General features: G+C 42.6%; 2 protein-coding genes across 3 annotated transcripts in view; one reads left to right on the top strand and one right to left on the bottom strand.

The window, feature by feature from the left end:
- cep104 (centrosomal protein 104) overlaps positions 1–7,285 on the top strand; it is a 30,403-nt gene extending 23,118 nt beyond the window's left edge. For both annotated transcript variants that reach the window (XM_085781366.1, XM_085781365.1), the window contains exons 15-22: positions 497–592; positions 815–902; positions 1,605–1,674; positions 1,844–1,952; positions 2,039–2,177; positions 2,732–2,799; positions 4,835–4,922; positions 5,905–7,285. In XM_085781366.1, the coding sequence (XP_085637492.1) occupies positions 497–592; positions 815–902; positions 1,605–1,674; positions 1,844–1,952; positions 2,039–2,177; positions 2,732–2,799; positions 4,835–4,922; positions 5,905–6,035 (789 nt within the window). In that variant the 3' untranslated portion in view covers positions 6,036–7,285. The remainder of the gene's footprint in view (positions 1–496; positions 593–814; positions 903–1,604; positions 1,675–1,843; positions 1,953–2,038; positions 2,178–2,731; positions 2,800–4,834; positions 4,923–5,904) is intronic.
- A 58-nt stretch (positions 7,286–7,343) lies between these two features.
- On the bottom strand, positions 7,344–9,988 carry b3gnt7l (UDP-GlcNAc:betaGal beta-1,3-N-acetylglucosaminyltransferase 7, like). The gene has a single exon (XM_085781367.1). The coding sequence runs from the start codon at positions 9,763–9,765 to the stop codon at positions 8,530–8,532; it is 1,236 nt and encodes a 411-aa protein (XP_085637493.1). The 5' UTR covers positions 9,766–9,988; the 3' UTR covers positions 7,344–8,529.
- Positions 9,989–13,554: the final 3,566 nt, after the last annotated feature.

Below are 13,554 nucleotides of genomic sequence, written 5' to 3'. Positions count from 1 at the left end.
GACAAAATATGTCAATGAAAATAAAAACAGAAATAAATACTAATATAATCAATAGATCTGTTTTGGCATATAGGAGAGAAAGAGAAACAACCCTGAATTTTTCACATTATCATTGCAAATTGTGGTGAAGTTTATCCTCTCTTGTTGTGTCAGCTGTCACTGGCCGGTTTTGTTTTACAGTTAAGCTTTGGACTCTTCTAGAGGGCCAAGTTTAATTTACCACTGGCTTTATTAGAGACCTAGACTTCCCATTACGTCATGGCCATGGTGCTGAGTAGCACTCAAATGTGTCAGTTGTTGCCAACACAACCGCCACATGCCATCACTGCAGAATTGGCTGTGTGACTTCAAAAGAACGTAATGAAATGAAAATCTGGTGTGTTGACCTGGAACGCCCGATGATGCTGAGACGATGGTGTGAAAAGTGAAGAAAAATCTGGACATAACAGTGAAATGAGTGTGACTAAGCGCTGATGGTGTGTCACTTCTCACCCAGATGCTGAAGAAGGGAGGTGGTCAGCAGGATGGCCAGAGGGAGAAGGAGGAGATCCACTCTCTGCAGGAGCAGCTGGCTGCCTTGAAAGAGATCACAGTAGGTGGAGCTGTCATCAGACGGCAATTACATCACCTCTCGTCATGGAGGCTAATTAGTATTTATGAGTCTGCACAGACTTGGTAGAAGATTTGACTCTCTAGGTGGTCAGAGACTCTTTTACTTAACTTAACAAAACCCTCTGTCTGTAGTTACTGTTGTGTTTTTTGTTTTTTTTGTGATGGTGTCTCTTTGTTTTTATTCCTCTCTGTGCTCATGAAGGAGAGAGGCAGTGAGAGTAGCAAAGGACCGACGGTCAAGAAGGAGACTCCTAAAGTGGAGAAAGAGTCTCAAATATCTGGAAAAGCAAGTATGTATGTTTGGATAGAAATTGGTAGATGAAAGCAAAATATCTATAGTCCAGTAAAACCTCTTTATGTGCTGCAAACAACTGGGTCTGATTTAGAGTTAGCACAAAGGAAATTTGTTCATGGTACAAAAACAATAAGGTGTTTTACTGTAAGACCTTGTTCAAACCTGGTGGCAAACTCTGTCTCAGGTAACTTCAGCCCACTCTACTGCAGCCTCTGAAGGACCAACCGCCAACTCGATCAAAAATATGTCACTACTACTGGAAAAAAACTTAATTTCATTGCTTTGATTTGTCACTCTCTCTGTTAATTGGCTAATAACAACAACACACATCTGTTCATTTGCATATAAAACAGAAAGTGAGACCTAATCACAAGTGATCCATGGGGGTGCATTTTAAAGACACATGTTAATACCAAGTGTGAACAGGGTCTGACACTAATGCCTTTAAATGTGATGTCTCCTTATGATGAACACAATTACTTTGCAAGACTTATTTTCTTCTCACAAAGCACAAAATCATTTAGCATTTCTAGAACAGATTAGGAACTTTAAACTTTGAAATCCAGTGTTTAACCTTGCTGACTTAAACATGGGCGGCACACTTGTGCTGTGGGTAGCACTGTCGCCTCTCAGCAAGAAGGTTCTGGGTTTTCTGCATGATGACTGTAAGTAAAAGAAACTGTGTTTGATTTTGCAGATGTCACAAAAGTACAGGACAAGATAAGAGGCAGAGCTGACGTCCATCGGTCTGTCGACTATCTGGACAAGTGAGTAACTTACAGCCCAGTGGCGACCTTCACTGAGATAAAATGAAGACACAAAAATGATGTTGATAATTCTCCTGTCCCAGTTTTCTGTGTTGTTTTCCCACTGTCTGTTCTGCTTTCAGCCGAGTTGTGAATTTAGTGTGTTATTTATTCTCACACTTTGTTTCAGTTTGTGTATATTCTGTGGTAAAAAGGACGAGTCGTTCACAGAAGACGGACTCGACCTTCACTACTGGAAACACTGTCCTATGCTGCGACGCTGCGATGAGTGCAGACAGGTAAAATTTTCCCAGTGAGTGATAGATCATGTCCGTCTGCCTGTGTTTAACCACTTGAGTGACACAGCCGCGCTCTGTGTCGACAGGTGGTGGAGATAGCCAGCCTCACGGAGCATCTCCTGGGTGAATGTGAGAGCAGGTCCAGGTTCAGCCAGTGTCCACGCTGCTCGGAGGCTGTGACTGCTGAAGAACTGACGCGTCACGTCCAGGGTCCGGCCTGCAACCGTGAGTCTGCATCTCTCTGTGTTACTCTGATAACGTAACGTTACGCACTGTGAAAATGCAAAGTACAAAGAAAGAAAACTGCATAATGACAACTTAAAAAAAGATGAATAATATAATAAAATTGTTCTCAATCTCATAATACTACAATATGGACAGTTTTTGCACACTTTGGCAGTATGTAAAGTTCATATTATTAGTTAGTATTGTCCAGCTCAGACTGATCTGAAGGAGAAACTCACCAACTGGCGTTAATATACTTAAGAGAAACAGGCAGACAGTGCTCAGTACATCTCTGTCACCAGCCATATGTTACCTTGAATTATTAACACCACTGAGCCATTTTATTAACTTCCACTCTCCCTCACCTCTGCTGGTCGAAGGTGAGGAAATAGAAATTAGGGTTAGACTGTTTACATTAATGTTCCCGCTTCTCTGAGGCCGAGGTTGTCTATTTAAAAGTGTTACCCTGGGTTGTGCGATCCCATCATTTTCTCTGCAGTGTTTCGGCGTAATTGTGTAACAGGCAGCTTAAAGGTGTTGTGTTTCTGTTTCAGCCCCCACCTCCGGTAAAGGCTCCAACCACTGTCCTTTGTGTCACAACAACTTCATACCTGGAGAAGAGGTGAGCCTCTAGACCCGCAGCTGTGTCACCCTCACCTGTCTGTCTAGTCTTGAGTGGGTTTAGGAAAGTTATATACTGGGGAAAAAAAGGTCACATTTAGGCAAAAACAAAAAAAAGAAAAACAAGTTTGAAATGGAGATGGGAACACTGGGTTCTAGTTTTGCTCCTTTATATCAACACAGAAACTAAAAAGCATCTAATATGAGGCTCGAGGAGCAAACAGGTGTTGAGTTAAAACACCCCCATTGTTGGGACTTCAAAAGACGAGAAGCCTTTGTTCTTAATGATCTGTTTCATTGGAGTAAATGATGAAGTAAATGGCACATCACATGCTTCACATTCCTCTCAGTTTAAAGAGAAGTGAGGACTGAAATAGATGAAATGTAGCTCTACGTCCTCTAAATTTTGCAATACAATGACCTCTTATCTGTTCATACAAATTATAAACAGGAAAAAGAATTATTCTCTTATTGTTAAAGGGTTCAGTTTTCAGAAGTAAGACACATTAACGGGAAGAGTGATGAATGCTTGAGGAAATGTCTTCTGAGTATGATATGACTTATAAACTGAATATCATCTCACTCTTTTATGTATAACATGACCACAGGAGGAAAAGTCTGTTCTCCTCCTGCATAAGTAAACAGTGCTCAGATTTCAGGATGAACCCTTCAGGCTGCTAGTCCGTTACTGATCCTCTGTGTCCGTCCACCTTTTGTGTAACGGAAAAGTTTAAACCAGATGAGGAGTTTTATGAGATTCTCTTTGAGACATAACAGCGGTGTCACCTTTCACTCGCTTTTCTGCCCCATCTCTGTCACTGTGGAGTTTGATGAGTCATGCAAGTCTTTCAGTGAGCCAATCGTCCAGTCTGACCACACATAAGGCTGGTGTAACACCACTGTGTACCTCAGACAGTGTATATTTAAACAGAGCTCAAAATTATCGGTGCCCACTAAATGAAATTTTCCTCCTTTATCGCGAAAGTGGAGCTTTCTACAGCTATGCTGCCTCACCAGTCATGGTCTTTTTAACGGGAAATTTTAGGGGAATTTAATATTTTATTTATTTTTAGTATTTATTGTGATTTAAATATGTATCGTGCTTATTTGGTTTTAAAAATCCACTATCGGTCGACCTCTATTAAGAGTACATTTGATAATGTTGCTCCTGATTTCTGATTGGCTGAATCAGTAAACTACATCATACAGTATCAATTGTTTTTTCATATAAACCATGACCTGTTCTGCTTATCTTTTTGCAACAGGAAGTATTTATGCTTTTCACTTCCACTTTCACTAATGAGGTTGTCATCAGATGAAATTTGTGTTGAAAAGTGCAACAGCCTTTCCTATGGTGGCCCTGAAGGCTCAACACTCTGCAACTAAACAGACAAAACAAAACAAAAACAGAAAACATCTTAATCCTCTAGTTTTCACAGTTAAAACAAAAAAAATATGTGAGGGTGGAGTCCAGCCTGGTTCATCACTTTTTAGATTCCTGGAAACACCTTCACCTTGACCTTGTTGTGAATATAGCGGCTCATGTTGTGAAATCAGTGAAGATGAGGTTTTCTTTATTTGTTTTTGATTTGTCAGTTTGCTAAAGTTGTGGTGCCAATGTTGTACCATAGTTTTCCCATATTACACACAGTTGGAATCAGCATGGGCAAAACTGGAGGTGGTTCATCCTGCTGGAACTCAGCCCTAATAAACTACGCTAATGATGATTAATGCTTAAAATGAAAACGAACCACTTTTCAGTGCTTTGCCATTTTCAACCCACGACCAGAGTCTTCCGCACATGCAGCCTGTCACCTCACACACCCTGAGAGTTCAGTGAAGAAGAAACTCACAGAGAGTCACACACTCTGGCTGCCAGAGCTCTGAGCACAGATCCAATGAAAGACTGCAGTGTTAGTGGGAGGGAGGGCGTCCGTCCGGGCCCTGACTGAGCCCACAGTCACCCGCGGTCGTCCCAGTTGAGAAGGTACCGGGGAGAGGGCCCGACTCACTGAGCTACTTTGTCCCTGTTCCAGGCCTGGAAGGCTCACCTCATGGGCAGGGAGGGCTGTAAACAAAACTCACGCAGGACTGCGGTGTCCCAGAGAACCCAGCCAGCACAAGGTAAAGCATTCATACACCCCTGCTCACACCTCCCTCCCCAACGCTCAGAGTGGGAGCTATAGAAAGTGCCTGTGCTTAACGGTGAAATTTTATGTTGCAGCCTTTCCACGATGGTTTCCTGCCTCCGAGCACAGGCAGAGTGTGATAATAGTGGCAGAGGCTCATGTAGTGGGAGTTAGTGATACTTCACAATTATGGTTAAGTCAGTCTTCCATCACAAGCCTGTTTTTTCTTATTGTTACACTTTTACATCCTTGTGGCCAGCTTAATGTAAGCTCAATGCATCATGGGAGTCATCTCAGATAACAGCTAGTTCAGGAATCACCTGGCTCTACCTATAAGCCTTCTCATAGAGGACATTTTGAAGCCTGGTTGTCGATGCAGTGCTCATGCAAACAGACATCATCATCATTAGCATTTCCAGAGGGCTTCCAGCAGTAAACAAACAGGTGGAACCAACTTTAATTATTTAAAACTGCTAACGACACTTGTGTTTTTCTCCGATTAGATCATGTTTCCGTGGATGTAAAAAAAAAAAAAAGTCAAATAATGGTTTCTGCCTCCACTGAGAAGCCTGACAGTTGAATTTAGAGAGCGCAGTGTTTTAATTTTGAGGAAATACTTTGGTAAAAGTGAAGAGCTCCTCAGACCCTGACACATCACATCACACAGTCTGTTTGGTTAATAGATGACAGTCTATTTAACAGTTGCACTCATTAACCAGTGTTTTCTTTCTGAAATGCTTCCTCTGCACTTTTTCACAATGAGTTGTTTAGTTTTAGTTTCTCATGTGCTGACGAGAACGACAACTTCCTGTACGATAAGCTGAGTGTAGAGTTTGTTCCTCTTCCTGATCCTCCTCGTGTGTTCGTGTCACCTTGAACCTACAGTATATGTTTACACTCACATCACGGGTGACATAGGCGATTTCGTTTAGCGGTAAACAGTGCAGGAAACGACGTGTGTGTGTGTGTGTGTCCAGGCAGAGCTGTTGGTGGAGCTAAGCTGAAGCAGGCCTGGTCAGTCGGGTCCAGGAGCAGACCCCCGGGCAGAGGCAGCCGGATCCCGGCCCTGGCTCGTCTGGCCAGAGGACACACACCAGGGAAACGCTGAAGCTGCTGCATCACAGCACCTCGGTGGGGGGAGGGAGGATGTCACTGCAACCTGCACCCAAACCACATCCCTGCAGTAACCACCCCACCTCCACGTGTCCAGGTCCCATGTTCCACAAATGATCCGTTTCACCTGTCTGATTGACTTGGCATTTACATCATGGTATTACTACTCTACTCTACTTATTCACACTCACAACTATAGATTCACTATAGTAACTGTAATTTAACTCCAAGCCTTTTACAGTCAATAACACAAAATACATACGCACACACACCTGCATGATGACACACTCTGCTGTTTACTGACTACTGGCTGTGCAGGTAAATCTCTTACAAACTCCACACCCTCCAGTTTAGTTAGTACGTTTCTCTGTCATAGATGGGTTACCAGGTTACCAGCAAGACAATCTTGATGACATCAGCATGACATGATGAGGGTTATTTTTAACCATTGACAGGTCTTCACAACTTCTTAAGTCACTTAAGTCACTCTTTTCATTACTCGTTTTAAATAAATGATATGAACACGAGGTAAAGTAGCACTTTGCCAAGGGGAAGATGCTTCACTGCTGCTGAGTTTTTTTTAGCACAAGAATGGATGTATTTTATTCTTACTGTTGACAATCTTGGGTTTTATATGCTGCACTGGTGCAGTGAGAGTGACAAAGTCAAATCTTTTAATTAAACAGATTTATTAAAATTAAAAAAAGAAGATGAATGTAGTTTATAGCAGAATTTGTGTAGCGTCTATTTTTCACTGGCTGCACTTGAGGCTTTCAACTGAATTTAAACACTATAGTTTAAGCACAAATAGTATAAGAACTGAGAGACATTATACTTATTACTCAGTAACAGTAATCTTACGTTTGTTGTACTACCCAGTATTATGATGTTGATTGTAAATATACGTGTGATTCATCTAGAGCCAAAAAAACAAACATATATGAAACAGTTTGAGGTTGTCTGCTTTTTTAATACTCAAATTTCAAAACTTCAAATTTCATATGAAAGTGTGTTAAATTTTGATATAACTTTACATTAAAGAGTAATATTTGGTTTCTACCCTCATGCTTCCGTATCAAGGACTGTTTTGCAACAGCAGATGTTTCATTGTGTCCTATGTGCATAGTCACATGCATTTTCTGAGTAATTTTGGCATTGAATTACTATTTTCTTTTGCAAATGTGTCTGTATTTGTTTAAATAAAGCTTCACAGAGCTGAACACTGTGGTCAAGTTTCAGGCTGCAAAGCGGGAAGCAGTGATGTTTTCTCCATCCCGCAGACATAACAGCTTCAACACCCACATTGTATTTACAAAGTTGACAAAAATCCAGTTTTATTTACACTATTATACATAAATCTACACTTTTACAGCCCTTTAGTCTCTTTGGTTTTTGGCCATGTCTCTGAAAATCACACACAAGTGAATTAACGCTTAATAAAAGTAACATGAAACAATATATTAACTTAACAAATTCATATCATTTGATTTTTTTTTTTTTTACAATTTCAGTGAACTACAAAAAGAAAAAAAAATCACTCATCTATGACTGAACCTGTCTGATCTGAGCTGTGAGTTAGAAAATGACAATAAAATCAATAAGTCAAGTCATTGTATTTTTTATGGCAGCCACAAGAGCACCGACTCTGATCTGAAATGGCACCAAAAATCTGAAACCTGGAACCTCCTCCTCCTCCTCCCTGTGGCTAGAGCACACTGTGGAGCTGTGGTAGTGGTTTCACAACATGTGGACAGTAGTGGAGAGGAAACATAACCTGCTCATAGTTTACACTGGAATCTAACATACAGAAAATGACATATATTATTCATTTATCATATATATTATCCATATTCATATATGCTGTCCCATACATAAGTGTAATATATGTACCTACTACATGTCCCTATATATTGAGAGGGATGTTGCAATATATATCTTTTAAGGGGACATATTATCAAATACATCACATATAAGTTTATAACTGAATATCCATCATCAAATTTCTACATGTACATATATTAAACATACCCATATGGTGTAATATGTATAATATGTTACACATAACACATGGTATGTATTTCATTCAGCCAAATGCAATTAATAACATTTTAGACACGATTACATGTTTTGTCTTGTTAGTTTCTCAATAATTAATTGTATTGATGGACTTTGGGATGTATTTATGTATGTAACATGTCTACATTGTAAACATGGGCCTATTAAATAGCTACATTAGGCTATATCGACCTATTTGTATGGGCTAAACGTTTATGACAATATATAAAACGAAATATTTCTTGTAGGTTTCACGTGGTTTTTGTTTTTATTGTGTACATATAGAGGCCTATTTTATATGAACATCCAATATACAGTATGTAGGCTTTATATTACATTTGCGTATGGGGTTGCTTGCTTGTCTACCATCGTGGTCAATACATGATCAACACAGTAACAGTTCAGCTGTGGAGGGTTGATGAGGACTAGTACAGTCATATGGAGGTCCTTTGCGCGCACACCAGCTCCTCGTTGTGCACCACGCTCCACATGCGGAGCAGCTCGTGCGCGCTCAGCTTGTGCACCACAATGAGGTTTTTGTAGAAGCAGGGCTCGCTGTTCATGGGGCTCACCCGGCGCCGGGTGATGCCGAAGGTCCTGAAGCCCGGGTGCATCTCCGGGGTCAGGTGGAGCTTCTGGAGGCACATGCCCAAAAACACGTCGTCGATGGGGTACAACTCCAGGTCCTCGGAAACCAGGAAGAGTCTCCTGGCCAGCTGGGAGGACATCAGAAACCCCCCGCCGCCCACATAGGGTGGGTACGGCTTGTCATAGAGCTCTTTGGGGATGTAGTACTTGCTCTGGCGGTTTCGGATCGGGATCGCCTTGGAGATGGTGTCCCCCACGAACAGCTCGGCCTCTTTGCGCTCCTCCACTTTGAAGCCGATCAGCTCCATCAGGTTGTGCGTGTTCACAAAAACGTCGTCGTCCCCCTTGAAGATGAACCGGACCCCGGAGCAGTAAATGTCGAACCATTTGAGGAAGTTGACCTCCTTCAGGGTCAGGTTGAAGAATGTGTCCATGAAGTCCCACTGCAAGATGTCCCCGTAGATCCGGTCCTCGTACTCGATCAGCTTCTGGAGGTTCTTGGTGTCTTTGCCGGTCGTCGGGCTTCCCAGCAGAAACAGCGTTTTGATTTTCCTCCCATCCACGTCGTGCTCCTTCCCCCAGGTTTTGCGCACCGCCTCCCGCCGGTCGTGCTGCTCGATGACGGACTTGACCACCATGAGAAGGTGCACCTCTCCGTCCGCGCATTTCCCCGGGTGGTTGATCAGCATGGGGAAGTACCGACAGTGTCTGTGCAGCACGAACTGATGAAATCTCGGGTCCAGGCGCCGGAACCAGTCCTGCTTCCTCACCGACGCGTCCTCGCTGCAGTTCAGAACCTGCGCGTCCCAGGAAGCCGGAGTCCCGTTGGAAACCCGATGCGCATCCAAGTCGCCGTTGTGCACCGGAGAGTCCGAGCTCCCCAAACTGGGTTTTACGGCAGCTTTTTTGAATGGAAAACAGTCGGAGCCGCACCAGCCGGCGTCCCGCAAGTGCTTCGCCCCTATCGCGTCCTTCTCCGCCACCTTCAACCTGTGGATCATCAGGAAAGACGCAAAGACCAGAGACAGGCTGAGCAGCGGCTTCAGCAGACCGACGCGTTTTCTCCGGAAAAAGTGATCCATGGCTCTCAGTGCGGCGCCCGGAGACCTTCAGATGCGGGACGCGTTGCCTTCATAGTGTTTCACAACCGTGCGTGCGTCCTTGGGGAGTCCACCGCCGCCTCGCCCTCTCATCTGGACACCAGAGGCTGCGTCCTCGGCTACGTGAGCGTGTTGACACTGGAGTGGCCCCGGGGCCCCGTTTGTCCATGGCGCTCGACGAAGTCACACATGGTCTCTCGGTGGGAGCAGAGGGAGCATGTCTCCTGGCTGCGGCTACACACAGACTGTCTGGTAGATCTGTTGCTGGACCCGTCTTTCTCACCCAGAACAACCCCCCCTCCTCCTCCAAGTAGCTATCTCCTCCCACACTAATCTGGGACCAGCAGGTCTCTCATTTCCCACACACACCTACAGTCACACATCACAGTTTAGAGCCACCTTGCAGCAAACTCGAGATTATCCACTTTTTAAAGACATATTATCCACCTGATCAGGAAAACAAATAAAGACTCTACAGACAACACTTATAGGCCTACACGCACATTTAATAAAGGAACCCAATAGCTTTTATTTTTTAAAACACATTACACATTCATATGCCTATTAACGACCATTACAGACAATGGCAAATGCAATATATAAACATTGCAGAGCAAAAAGAGCTCACTAAATAGCACATACATTCACCAAATGATATAAATTGTCATTTGTGTTTGTAAAATTTAAGGGAAACAAAGGCTAATACTAAATCAGGCACACTAATAATAATGATAAACCCAATCTGATTTGCATGTGATACAACAGCGTTTTTAAAAAAAACAACAACAACAACAACAAAAAAACAAAAAAACTGTAAACATTAAAACAAAAGATGAGTGAAGTGTCCCTTGCACATACGGGCTGAATGATTAATTAGGGCCACGGGGCAATCGCCACAAGCACTATTGTTATTGTGTGGATTTTTTCCTACATATTATTATTTTTCTTCTTCCGGACAAATTTCGATTCGCTTCTTCGAGTTGTAGGACAAAATGTATCTTAAACCGTGCGGTTCGATCGGGATCTTTTCTTCACAGAATATGAATTTTTCAGTCGAAAATGTTCTCATAGAGAATGAATGGGAGGAGGTCAGAAAACTAACAAATCATTGGACTTTTTGTGCTGCAACTGTTGTCTACTGCTCAGGCGTAGGCTACTTTCACCTATAGAGACTCCATTTGAACTTTAAACTGTAGACACAAGATCTTGTGTATTGGTGTAGCCTATTATTCCACGTTTTGATGGGTCATATTGTTCAGTGATCAATCACTGTTCAATGACCATGATCATTTTTGGAGATATTTTGAGGGGGGGGGGGTTAGGGTTAGGGTGAGTGAGGGAGAAAAAGCCCAGAAGAATCCCATTAGGGGAAAGTTTAGAAAAAGACCCAAATATAACCCATATGCCTATTAATTATTTTTCTCACGTGAATAGGGTAAAATTTTTAACCTTTAGATATCTCCATGAAAATTACTGAGTTGATTACTCACATTAAGACAAACAAAAAATGTATTACAAGTTTTTTGAAATTCTTTGTTAACATGAGCAAATTTGCCTAAATTTGCATAGATTCCACTGTTTTGACACATATACAGTATATGGTGCTGTGGTGGTACCAGCATGAAAATTGGAATGAGTTGTCTCCAGAGGTTCATAAAGGGACCTGTGTTTACTTTCACTTCCGTCAACTTACCAACTGAGCCAGGGCACTTAGGCTACCATGTAAAATGAGTGCTTCCCGCAGCGACGGATTCAAATCTTTTATATACAGTCTATGATTGAAATCCAGTCCACATCCTTTGCTGCAAGTCCTTCCATCTCTCCACCCCCCTTCCACAAATATCTCTCTATCTATCATTAAAGGAGAAAATGCAAAGTATTTTCTTTTAAATAACTGTTTGATCAAAACAACTATCAAAAGATAAGTGTCCCTCTCCATAGGAGGCGGAGCATGTCATACATGCTCTATTAAGGATGTGGCTGTCTTGAAAAATTGCAGTCATCTTGAAATTTAAAGTGGTTTCTTGTCGGTTGACCTCTGGAGTAAACTCATTCCAATTTTCATGCTGGTACCACCACAGCACCTTTATGTATACACAGTGGCGTGCACAGACTTTTTGAAGGGCAGGGGCGAAAAGGAGAAAAAAAGGGCACATAGTGCGTCCTCGCCACTGAGGAGGGCACTTTAGCACGCATTTTGGCTCGCAAGAGGCCACTTTAGCACATGTTTTGGCTCCTAGATGTGGCTCCTAGAGGGCACTTTCAGGGCTGCCAAGTTTCAGAAAATGACTAGAGTGAGACTGTAGCGACATGGTGTGTTTGGCCGGCGGCGAAAGAAATTTGGCCTTTTTTAACGTCGATTTGGCCTGTTTTAACACGTGTTTTGGCTCCCAAGCGGGCACTTTAGCACACGTTTTGGCTCCTAGATGTGGGTCCTAGAGGGCACTTTCAGGGCTGACAAGAGTGAGACTGTAGCAACATGGTGCGTTTGTGGTCGCCGGCGAAAAAAATTGGGCCTTTTTTAACGTCGATTCGGCCTGTTTTATAATATCAATACCGTACGACTAAAAAACGTCTATTTGGCCTGTTTTAACATGTGTTTTGGTTCCCAAGAGGGCACTTTAGCACACGTTTTGGCTACTAGAGAGCACTTTAGCACGCGTTTTGGCTACTAGAGAGCACTTTAGCACGCGTTTTGGCTACTAGAGAGCACTTTAGCACGCGTTTTGGCTTCCAAGAGGGCACTTTAACACGTGTTTTGGCTCCCAAGAGGGCACTTTAGCACACATTTTGGCTCCTAGAGGGCACTTTAACACACATTTTGGCTGCCATGAGGGCACTTTAGCACACGTTTTGGCTCCTAGAGGGCACTTTAGCACACATTTTGGCCCCCATGAGGGCACTTTAGCACGTGTTTTGGCTTCCAAGAGGGCACTTTAACGCGCATTTTGGCTCCCAGGGGGCACTTTAGCGTGCACGCCACTGTGTATACATGTGTCGTCAAAACGGTGGAATCTATGCAAATTTGCTCATGTTAACAAAGAATTTCAAAAAAACTTGTAATACATTTTTTGTTTGTCTTAATGTAAGTAATCAACTCAGTAATTTTCATGCAGATATCTAAAGGTTAAACATTTTACCCTATTCACGTGAGAAAAATAATTACTGTAATAGGCATATGGGTTATATTTGGGTCTTTTTCTAAACTTTCCCCTAATGGGATTCTCTGGGGCTTTTTTTCCCCTCACTCAGGACATGTTGAGGATACAAAACCAGTTGAGTTTGCTTCTGTTGCAATTTGTTCAACGTTGACCCCTTTTTTGGCTTAAAATTACTGGACTATATTGCCCTTTGGCCAGTCCGACACTTTTCTACAGCCCACACTCTGTGGTCCGGACAGCGCCTCGTTAGGTGACTTTACACCGCCCTCTGGTGGACATTTATTGCAATCACACCATGTCACTGCTACCTGGCGTGACCGGGTTTAACCCCGCTCCAAACTTTTAATAAACCACTGACACAGATAAACGGGGTTCAATTTGAGTCTATTTTTACTAATAGAATAAATTTTTAATCTCTCTCTGATCATAATTAACTTAAAAGCTGCACCCAGCTGAAATGTCTGCGAGCGGAAGTTCACCTTCACAATAAATCCACGGATATATATAGCCTATATTTTTACAAGGATAAATACCGGGAGTTACAAACTTTAACTAATGTTAAAAAACAAACAAACGCTAAGACGCCCAGCACAGTGATTTGATAAATAAA

This window comes from Trachurus japonicus, chromosome 7, assembly GCF_045865225.1.
Source record: "Trachurus japonicus isolate A0001 chromosome 7, Traja_1.0".
Lineage (NCBI taxonomy): Eukaryota > Metazoa > Chordata > Actinopteri > Carangiformes > Carangidae > Trachurus > Trachurus japonicus.
This window is presented reverse-complemented; position numbering and strand designations above follow the sequence as displayed.